The following is a 12,069-nucleotide window of genomic DNA, read 5'->3' as shown; positions in this document are numbered from 1 at the left end:
CTATATCTATATATATAATATATATTATATATATATATATATATATATATATATATATAAAATGTATATATATATAAATATGTCTGTCTGTCTTTGATGCATTACTACACCTTTCATCCCATCGCCATGAACATTTGGGAAGTTGTTGAGAATACTCCTGGGGTGATATCTGTGGAAAAAATATTTCAAATTCGCAAGGGGGGGGGGGGGTGGGGGGGCACAGATTCTTCTCTATATACGGTATATAAAAAAAAGTCGATTGTGGTTTGACGCTGTTCATCGTATCAAAACTTTGGGGTGGTGATGAGAAAAATCTAGGAAATGTTTCTACAAGAAAACCTTTTTTAATTTCACAAGGGCCCCGGGAGGATGCGATTTTCTTTATGTAGGGTATGTAAAAATATAAGTGGGATGCGATTTTCTTTATGTAGGGTATGTAAAAATATAAGTGGGATGCGATTTTCTTTATGTAGGGTATGTAAAAATATAAGTGGGATGCGATTTTCTTTATGTAGGGTATGTAAAAATATAAGCGGGATGCGATTTTCTTTATGTAGGGTATGTAAAAATATAAGCGGGATGCGATTTTCTTTATGTAGGGTATGTAAAAATATAAGCGGGATGCGATTTTCTTTATGTAGGGTATGTAAAAATATAAGTGGGATGCGATTTTCTTTATGTAGGGTATGTAAAAATATAAGTGGGATGCGATTTTCTTTATGTAGGGTATGTAAAAATATAAGTGGGATGCGATTTTCTTTATGTAGGGTATGTAAAAATATAAGTGGGATGCGATTTTCTTTATGTAGGGTATGTAAAAATATAAGCGGGATGCGATTTTCTTTATGTAGGGTATGTAAAAATATAAGCGGGATGCGATTTTCTTTATGTAGGGTATGTAAAAATATAAGCGGGATGCGATTTTCTTTATGTAGGGTATGTAAAAATATAAGTGGGATGCGATTTTCTTTATGTAGGGTATGTAAAAATATAAGTGGGATGCGATTTTCTTTATGTAGGGTATGTAAAAATATAAGCGGGATGCGATTTTCTTTATGTAGGGTATGTAAAAATATAAGTGGGATGCGATTTTCTTTATGTAGGGTATGTAAAAATATAAGTGGGATGCGATTTTCTTTATGTAGGGTATGTAAAAATATAAGTGGGATGCGATTTTCTTTATGTAGGGTATGTAAAAATGTAAGTGGGATGCGATTTTCTTTATGTAGGGTATGTAAAAATATAAGTGGGATGCGATTTTCTTTATGTAGGGTATGTAAAAATATAAGTGGGATGCGATTTTCTTTATGTAGGGTATGTAAAAATGTAAGTGGGATGCGATTTTCTTTATGTAGGGTATGTAAAAATATAAGTGGGATGCGATTTTCTTTATGTAGGGTATGTAAAAATATAAGTGGGATGCGATTTTCTTTATGTAGGGTATGTAAAAATATAAGTGGGATGCGATTTTCTTTATGTAGGGTATGTAAAAATATAAGTGGGATGCGATTTTCTTTATGTAGGGTATGTGAAAATATAAGTGGGATGCGATTTTCTTTATGTAGGGTATGTAAAAATATAAGTGGGATGCGATTTTCTTTATGTAGGGTATGTAAAAATATAAGTGGGATGCGATTTTCTTTATGTAGGGTATGTAAAAATATAAGTGGGATGCGATTTTCTTTATGTAGGGTATGTAAAAATATAAGTGGGATGTGATTTTCTTTATGTAGGGTATGTAAAAATATAAGTGGGATGTGATTTTCTTTATGTAGGGTATGTAAAAATATAAGTGGGATGTGATTTTCTTTATGTAGGGTGTGTAAAAATATAAGTGGGATGTGATTTTCTATATGTAGGGTATGTAAAAATATAAGTGGGATGTGATTTTCTATATGTAGGGTATGTAAAAATATAAGTGGGATGCGATTTTCTTTATGTAGGGTATGTAAAAATATAAGTGGGATGCGATTTTCTTTATGTAGGGTATGTAAAAATATAAGTGGGATGCGATTTTCTTTATGTAGGGTATGTAAAAATATAAGTGGGATGCGATTTTCTTTATGTAGGGTATGTAAAAATATAAGTGGGATGCGATTTTCTTTATGTAGGGTATGTAAAAATATAAGTGGGATGTGATTTTCTTTATGTAGGGTGTGTAAAAATATAAGTGGGATGTGATTTTCTTAATGTAGGGTGTGTAAAAATATAAGTGGGATGTGATTTTCTTTATGTAGGGTGTGTAAAAATATAAGTGGGATGCGATTTGACACCGTTTATCCCTGTGCCATAAAATTTGATGGGAGTTGATGAAATTACTCCCGAGAAGGTTACTGCGAACAAAATAATTAACATTTGTTATGGGCGGCGCCCAGGGAGGATGAGATTTTTGTCAATTCATGGTTTGGTGCCCAGAGTTCCATAGGAGCTATCTTAGCATTTGGTATCCTTCAATCCGATTCCAGTTTTTATTATGTAAATTTTTTATGGACAAAGGGAAACAACCACGTTAACATTTTTTACAAAATAATCCAAGCCTGGTTATTTCCTCTGTATATTCAAAATAAAATTCCTTATTTTTATTCTGGGGCCTTTTGAGCCTTTGGAGGCCGGAAATGAGCAATCTTAACAACTCCTAAAAGTTTAACGACAAAGTAATGCATTAAGGACACACACACACATACTTTCACTATTATATATACATATGTACTACACACACACACACACACACACACACACACACATATATATATATATATATATATATATATATATATATATATATATATATATATATATATATATATATATATATATATATATATATATATATATATATATATGATAAAAGTCAAGGATATAAATTATAATTTTATAACCCTAGACATATTAAGTATTTATTTTATATTGGCTAAAGTGACTATATATGACTTTAATAGTTTATAATAGTCTATAGCCACTATTAAATTAAGAGTAGTATTGAATATTGAATATAGGCCTAGTTAAATAGTTATAGATATTAGATATAGAGTCTAGATAGGCCTAGCTAATAATAATAAATAATACTATACTAATACTTAGTAATAGTATTACTATACTATAGGCCTACATGCTTTTTAAAAAAAAGACCTAACCTTCTTCCCATATGCTAGATCTAAAATGCTTCTTAGGATAGATCAAACCTAATGTTTCTTTCAATTTTCTATTCTAAAAGACAGTGCCTCAAGAGATTGTGGAACTAGGCCATCTACAGACACTGCAAAATCAGCTGATAGGCCTAATGATAGGTGACTGGCGCTCTTCTCATTAAAAAAATCTGGAAGATATGCATAAGCTTCAGTCTAATAATAGATTCACATTTTCCTTTACAAAATCGCTTGCCCTAAATTCTAAAGGCTAGAATCTAGAAGAACCTGGTCTAACTAATTATAAATTATTAATTTGGTGTATAATACAATATTTATTAAATAGACGATTTTTCTGAATCCAGATTAGAATAGAGAAAAGTAGATTGTTTTAATTTTAATTGATCTTAAGATAAAGTGCTTTACTTGTAATAATTACAAGTTTAATTTAAGACTTAAGGCTAAGGGGAGGGTGGAGTAGGGTGTTATGTATAAATAGGGTTAGGGCTATACTACATAAAAACATACATAATACCTATGCCCTATTCCTATTAGATGTGACAGTTGCATTTTTTATTTCAGCGCCATATATTTTTAAAGGGGAACCATTGCTTTCAAATAAAGATAATCCCTAATAGATCTAGTATGTCGACTGTTAGCCTAACTACCGACCACCATTGTCTAAATGCTTCCCACCAATTTAAGTGATTATTTAAGTCCACGCGTGGCCAGCCTTCTGCTTGGCTATGCAGTGTTGAGTGTATGTACTAGATCTAACTAGATCTCTAGATTAGAATGTTGCCGCTATCCGTGTTATATTGGCCTAGATCTAGGGAGTGTGTACTAGGCTCAAAGCGTTAGTTAGATCTAACCTACATTTTAATTATTAGGCTAAGCCACCCACAAGTCTAATGAATTGAATATAAAGCGATTGTCCCATTTATTTAGATCTAGAATTTCTGAATTAGATTCTCAAGACCTCTGCTCAGTAGATCTTATCTATGTTATGTTAGCCTAAGTTGTTATTGGACGTGACCATTGTTTCCCTTCAGCCTTAAAAAAAAAATTGAAACGAGAGATGGCAATTCCATAAACTATTCAAAGTAAAACGAACACAAATATTTAGAATAAGATCTAGATTCTAGATCTAGATCAAGCCGATGTACAAAAAAATGTTAGACCTACTATTTAGATCTAGAAATCTAGATTCTGCATTCTAACTCTTAATGTCTTTAAAAGAAAATTATTCGAGGTCGAGGGTTCATTAAAAAAGGTTAGAAGCCAGATATCATTAGTGAAGTGGTAGATCTAGGCTAACACTAACTACTGCTAAAAGAAAAAAAAAGAATATGTAGGCCTAATATTCATACAAAAATAAAAATAGCATTAGCAAGTGGTCCATGAAGGACCGATACTTCATGACGTGATCAATTGATAACAAAATGTAGACCTAGACTAGTAGAAATGAAAAGTGGCAGATTCTTTTTATAGGAATCAATGGTAGATTCTAGATAGATTCTAGATCTAGAACCTAGATCTCTAGGTGTTTTTAGTCATTTTAGTGGTGTTAATGACATTAATTTAATTAACATTATTAGTATTATAATTCTTCATGCATTTAAATAAAAGATGATGCTTTGAAATATATCTTTTAAATTAGGTAAATTATGCCTAAAGCAGGATTTGTATCAATTTTACTTAATTATTGTTTTAATTATAGTATAAACTTACATAAAGGGCTAAGTAAAGGCCCTTTAAAAGGGGCATATATTATTTTAGTAGGCCATAATATATATATATATATATATATATATATATATATATATATATATATATATATATATATATATATATATATATATATATATATATATATATATATATATATATGTATATATATAGGCCTATATATATATATATATATATATATATATATATATATATATATATATATATATATATATATATAGGCCTATGTGTATCTATCTATCTACCTATATAATATATATAAATATAATATATTATAGGTATAGGTAGGCCCTATAGGCTGAATATATATACTATAGGAAGGTCTATAATATATATATATATATATATATATATATATATATATATATATATATATATATATATATATATATATATATAGGCCTATATATATATATTATACATATATATAGGCCTATATATATACATATAGGCTATATATATAATATATTATATAGGCCTACCTATAGGCCTAGGCCTAATATATATATATATATATATAGGTGTATATATATATATAGGCCTATATATATATACATATATATATATATATATATATATATATATATATATATATATATATATATATATATATATATATATATATATATAATATATATATATATATATATATATAGGCCTATGTGTATCTATCTATCTACCTATATAATATATATATATATATAATATATTATAGGTATAGGTAGGCCCTATATATATATATACTATAGGAAGGTCTATAATATATATATATATATATATATATATATATATATATATATATATATATATATATATATATATAGGCCTATATAATATATATATATATATATATATATATATGTTTATTAAACAATAGCCTGTATAGTGAAAGGCCTAGATCTATAGCCTAATGCATTTTTTCAAAATTTAATGAATTATTAATCTTTAGGCTTAAATTTTATTATAGACCTATTATTTTAGATTGAGCCACTAGAGTATAGGCCCTAAATACTATTTATTAAGTAGACCTTACATTTAAAATATAAATACTATTTATTAAATAGACCTTACATTTAAAATATAAATACGATTTATTAAATAGACCTTACATTTAAAATATAAATACTATTTATTAAATAGACCTTACATTTAAAATATAAATACTATTTATTAAATAGACCTTACATTTAAAATATAAATACTATTTATTAAATAGACCTTACATTTAAAATATAAATACTATTCATTAAATAGACCTTACATTTAAAATATAAATACTATTTATTAAATAGACCTTACATTTAAAATATAAATACTATTTATTAAATAGATCTTTCATAAATGATGTCACACTCGTAGGGGTTAGGGGGGGGTCCGTAATTTTGAGATGGTGTGTGCATTTTGCATTATAAAAAAGCAATGTTAGAAAACGAATTTTAGATGTTATTTCGTGGTTTAGAAAACTGTTTTAATAAATTACAGTAGGAACTGATTAAAATACTGTATTTTGACAGACCTAAGACAAGATTTTGGAAAAATATCGATGTTTTAAAAAAAATTAACTGCAATTTTGAGGTGGGGGGGGGGGGGGGGTTTGGGGTAGGCTGAGGTGAGACATCATTTTAGGGGGGGGGGGGTCTGGCTGTTTGTGACGATGTGTGACGGAGGGGAGGGGGGAGGTAAAAAGGTCCAAAAAAGCATGACGTCATTTATGGATGGCCCCTGTGTGATTCTTGTCATTTATGGATGACCCCTGTGTGATTCTCGTCATTTATGGATGACCCCTGTGTGATTCTCGTCATTTATGGATGACCCCTGTGTGATTCTTGTCATTTATGGATGACCCCTGTGTGATTCTCGTCATCAACTTATGAAGTACACAAAAACAATTAAATTGTAGTTACCCTCTCATGTCAACTTTGGATGAACCCTACCCTAACCCTAACCCTACCCCTTCTAATAATGCTTTTAGCAGAGGAGACTTCAATTACTTCTTACAATTACTTTTACAATTACATGTTACAATTACATGTTATGTGTAAGGTCCTATAGACTGGCTATTGTATTAAATGTGTTTTTTTTATGTGGCATTGAATGTGTTGTAGTTCAAGAAATGTTTTCAATATATCTAAGCTATCAAGTTAAGTAGGTCAAAGTTAATACATTGGAAACACATATTTTTAAGTGTCCTAATTTGGAATATAGGAAATCATGTACAATTAGCCTACAGGACTTTGATAATGAAAAAAACGACTAGATTTTTATATAATATTTGTTATTAAATTTTATGAAATTACATTAAGTTACTACATAACTAAACCAATTCCAAATTTAATGAAAGGAAGTGAATATTAAAGAAGTGCATGTTCTTAAAATATTTTTGCAATGTAATATAAAATATTAAATACATTTTCTATTTAATCAGATTCAAGATGGATTCAACAGCCACAGACCCTGATGGTGTAGAGATTAAGACAAAGGTAAAAAAAAAATTTAGTCTATAGTTAGGATCAGAGTCTAGGTTGTTTTATGCAGAAATTTTTTTTCTGAACATTTAACTATGTGTCTTTTGAAACAATGTAAAAAGTTACAGGATATTTTTTTACCTGTAGGCCTAAATAAAAATGTGTTGTATGGAAATCTAATAGGCACATTAGCAATCTGAGACATTGGATGGGGGGGGGGGGGTCAGTAGATGCACAGAGTGATGGCAAATTGAAGACAGCAATGGAAATTAATTATTGAGTAAGCAATGTATGGACCATTTAATACATCAAAAGCGAAGGTGAGGGGGGGGGGATAATGTGAACAGATAGTGGTGATTTAAGTTTAGGTGATTCTAGTGCCATAAAACCATTAACAAAAGAAGGGGGGTGGGGTAATGTGAACAGATAGTGGTGATTTAAGTTTAGGTGATTCTAGTGCCATAAAACCATTAACAAAAGAAGTGGGGGGGGGGGGGGCATCAATTTAAAGAGTTACTTCACATTTCATCTAGTGGTGGCAGATGTGTTTTACTGGTGGTGGCAGATGTATTATACTAAGACTAATGGGATGTTTTTGGGATACATGGGATTTTGTTGGGACAAATTTGATTATGTGGTAGTTTCACAATTTTGTTTTTAATATTGGGGCTGAACTACCATGCTGCCAGACCCCTCAATACTGGGGACCCAGGTCGTTTAGGGACCCAAAATCTGGGGACCCAGGTTGTTTAGGGACCCAAAATCTAACAAAAAACCCACTGAATTTTTCTCGTAACTATCACCTGGTGTTGTGTAGAAAAATACTTTTTTTTAAAATCTACATAAAACATAGTGAGAAAGATAGCCATACCTTCAAAACTTATCCATAACTTATTTTCTTTAAATAGTCAAACAGGGGTGCCCATAAAGCTGATTAAAATAGATTTGTACTTATCAGACTGTACAATATGAACATGAGGCAAGCATAGTTTGTAGGTCAATGTCTAAATATAGCTTTTTTGTTAAGTACAAAGCAATTACTTCTCTTAATTATTTTTTTTAAAGAATGATCTAGTTATAAAAAGGAATTTGTTAAAATTAATAATATAAATACAAAAAGCATAAGGATAAAATAAACCATTATACATATCAAGCTTTATATATATATATATATATATATATATATATAGGCCTATATATATATATATATATATATATATATATATATATATATATATATATATATATATATATATATATATATATATATATATCCTAATATATAAATCCCCACGTTCGCACATCTCTCTCTCTCTCTCTCTTTCTCTGTCCGCAAAAAATTTTCGCCGGACATCACGTCAGAATCGGCAGCGATATATCGAGAACTTTTTACGGACTTTTGTTGAAAAAAATATGTTAGATGTTTTAAATGTATAACCACAAAATTATTTAAATAAGAAAAATAAAAAATAAAGGCGTATTCGAATATAGAGAAACAGTATTATTTATGCAACCGGAAAAGCATTAATATATGTGAAAAAGAACGCATAAAACTGTGACGTCACTATTGCTTATACATTAACTAATGACGTCATCTGCCGTGTTTAGAATGAAAAGAAATGAACTATTTCATTCAAATTTGATTTAGATCTACGTACACTATGAAATGTATACAATACAATTTTTCCGGCCTAAACTCATAAAATTTATTTTATGTATTTGGATTCTAGATCTAGAGATTCTAGATCTAGACTAAATCTAAATCTACGCAATAACTAGATCTAGACGGGTGTGGGGAAATTGCGAGACGCGAAAAGCGAAATGGCGAGGCGGGAAAATGCGAGAAGGTAATGCGAGACATACCTGCGGAATTAAGGGTAAACAGCGAGACACTTTTTGCGAAAAAAAGTTTTTTCCTTTTTTTCTATCTTTATTTATTTAAATTCTTTTTTTTTGTTTTAAAATAAACAAGCATTTAGCCATACCCTTTAACACGAGTGTTGTATGTTGTTATTTTTTATCTAGATACTAAGAAGATAGATAGATCTAGATATAGATCTATCTATTTAAAAATCCTAACATCGTTGCTGTGCTACTGTCATCGCCCGCTCTTGTTAGCGAGAGGAAAATCCCGTCTCAGTCGGCATTAATTTAAAAATCTGCCCGCTCATGTTTATACAAACGTGAGCTGTGTCATTGTGAATTGGTATAGTCTTGTCAGCAGGAGAGATATTTTGCAACATCTATTTATGGATTTTTGTACTTGCAAAAAGTGTACAAGTATAAACAATTCTAAAAAGTGCAATTTATTTTTTTATTAAGTAATTTTAATTACAAACAAAATTTACAAACAAAATCTTCTGAAACAGTCCTCAAACACACCTCGTGACACCATCTTTCACACATAGTACATCCAACCCACCAGTTCATTAGACTCCCATTTATACATTTTTCTTTTGCTACTTCTTCCAATCCATATTCACAACATGTCACATTCTCATCACAGTTGACCTCCTCGTTCATCCCACAAACAACACTGGCACCCATGTTCTCATCATCATCATCCGCACGCTCAACATCTGTTTTCCGTTTTTTATAATTTCCCAAAATCTTGTCTAATTTCGGTAAAAATTGAGTATTTTAATCAATTCCTATTACAATGTATTAAAACAGTTTTCTAAAACGTCTAAAATTCTTTTTCTAACATTGCTTTTTTATAGTGTGACTTCACATCTAACCCCCCCTCCTCCCCCTCATCACACATCGTCATAAAATTACAGACCCCCCCCCTACGAGTGTGACGTCATTTATGGAAGACCCCAATTAACACCACCACCAAAACCAAAAAAATCAGATAAGTTCAACTTGGTTTTAAAAATATTTGAAGTAGGCCCATAGCTTACGATATAGCACGAGCAACTGATAATATCGGTGACGTCACTTTATTTTGTTGTATCCAAATGATGTAGGCATTTCCTTGTGCTTAGATTTATATGGTAAAAAAAGCTAGAAAAAAAATCGTAGGCGGCGGCTATAATACAAAATTTCTATGCAACAATAGAAAATATGTTTGCGGCGGCAGCGGATCCGGGCACGGCGATCTTCAAAGACGGTAAACCAGGCGGCCTCGGCGTTCCACACAAAAGACAGAAGTTGATCTATCGTCGGCGGTATTTCCGTCGGTTTCAAACAAGGTGGTATTCTAAGTCGACACAAAAGATGGGGGGAGTTGACAAATCATCAGTATGTCTAACGACGGAAAAATCGGAAGTTTTAACAATGTAAACGAAACGTCTTTGAAGTCTTGACCAAATACCACTGAAAATCGGGTGCGGTAAATTTTTCGCAGAAATCTTCGCATTTCAACACCACCCAGCGTAAGTATCGGCTTGTGGTAAAATGCGAGACAAAAAAGTCACGTGACCGACCGTTTTCGCGCCCTTCTCGCATTTTCCCGCCTCGCCATTTCGCTTTTCGCGTCTCGCAATTTCCCCACACCCGATCTAGACGTAGACGCTAAGATCTTGATTTAGACTCTAACTTCTCTAAAATCAATTCCAAAAATAAACTTCTATATTAGGACTAAACTATTTCAAGACTTATTTATTTTATACAAAATCTTTGTTATGAACTGGCTAATTTGGGATAAAAAATTAATTTGAAAGAATATGCATATTCGCGTAAGTTAAGATTTTAAAATACGTCTTTCATTCTCCGTATTTTATAAGGTGCCTAAATAGCGGAGATGTTAGTGTACATTAAACCACGCAGGTGGTGCGGGTTCGAGACACAGCAAGTCAACTTGGTTGATGTATTCTTTTTAGCGCAATTTCCATTCTGGAGAATTGCGTTTATTAACCCGTCATTTCTGGATGTATGAATGTATGAATGAATGAATGGATGGATGTGTGTCCGCAGCTTTAAGTCGTATCTCCTCCTCAACGAAGCAATATCGATGACTAGTTCCAAAAGCAATTATGTTAAGCAAGTTACGAGGATGAACATAGGCTATAAAAATTCCGGGTTTCTTTCATGGATTTCCCGGAAAAGCCAAAAAACCTCGAAAAAAAGCAGTTTTTGGCCCATATCTCGGCAACCAGACCACTTAGCGACTTGAAACATGTACCAATCGATTCCTGCCATAATTTAGAACAATATTGCCGAAGAAAGTTTTCAAAAATATCCTTTCGTTCGGTCACAAAAATTTTTTTTAATTAATTAAAATTTGGACCGAATTAGTAGGCATTTTTTCCAACCACACCACACGCGTCATCACGTTCAATAGCTGCACCATCACGTTCTATGGCTTCGTCATCACGTTCAGTAGCTAGGCGCGCAATGGTTTTTAGTCATGTAACTCTATTGTAAATAAAACGTATAAAATACTGAAATTTTTTTTTAATAAAAAACGTTTTAATAACTAACCAATGGTTTTACTAACCCTGCTCTTGATTTACGCTACGACAGAGCTATTTTTAGATAACATAAGGAAATTGCGCTAAAATTGTCACTAGACTTTTTAATTAACTTGTTTTATTATGCTCGGGCTAAACTTAAAAAAAAATTCTTTTAGGAATCTAGATCTAGATCTAGATTGTCGGGTGTCCGATAGGGCACTTCCCGGCGCCGCAGGCGCTTCAAATTTGGCATGATCTTGCCTTGGTGCGACAGAACACGGGGGCCGGTTGGCCGAAAAGTCTACGATGTGGGGGTCAAAACTGACCTCGACT

General features: G+C 31.5%; 2 protein-coding genes across 7 annotated transcripts in view; one reads left to right on the top strand and one right to left on the bottom strand.

Annotated features, from left to right (window-relative positions):
* LOC131946389 (mitochondrial enolase superfamily member 1) overlaps window positions 1-8,231 on the bottom strand; it is a 67,848-nt gene extending 59,617 nt beyond the window's left edge. For 2 of the 3 annotated variants that reach the window (XM_059307125.1, XM_059307127.1), the window contains exon 1: window positions 3,135-3,249. The gene's annotated coding sequence lies outside the window, so the exon portion shown is untranslated. Of the gene's footprint in view, window positions 1-3,134; window positions 3,250-8,210 lie in introns of those variants that run through there. The other variant, XM_059307126.1, reaches the window with a different exon arrangement.
* Window positions 3,768-12,069, top strand: part of LOC131946391 (sodium-dependent lysophosphatidylcholine symporter 1-B) — a 28,524-nt gene continuing 20,222 nt past the window's right edge. The window contains exons 1-2 of one of the 4 annotated variants that reach the window (XM_059307131.1): window positions 3,768-3,885; window positions 7,300-7,354. In XM_059307131.1, coding sequence (XP_059163114.1) covers window positions 7,307-7,354 — 48 coding nt within the window. In that variant the 5' untranslated portion in view covers window positions 3,768-3,885; window positions 7,300-7,306. Of the gene's footprint in view, window positions 3,886-4,303; window positions 4,786-7,299; window positions 7,355-12,069 lie in introns of those variants that run through there. The other 3 variants (XM_059307130.1, XM_059307129.1, XM_059307132.1) reach the window with 3 other exon arrangements.

The sequence above is a fragment of the Physella acuta genome, unplaced genomic scaffold (genome assembly GCF_028476545.2).
Source record: "Physella acuta isolate Inbredline_101_S28 unplaced genomic scaffold, ASM2847654v3 ptg000557l, whole genome shotgun sequence".
In the NCBI taxonomy this organism is placed as follows: Eukaryota; Metazoa; Mollusca; class Gastropoda; family Physidae; genus Physella; species Physella acuta.
This window is presented reverse-complemented; position numbering and strand designations above follow the sequence as displayed.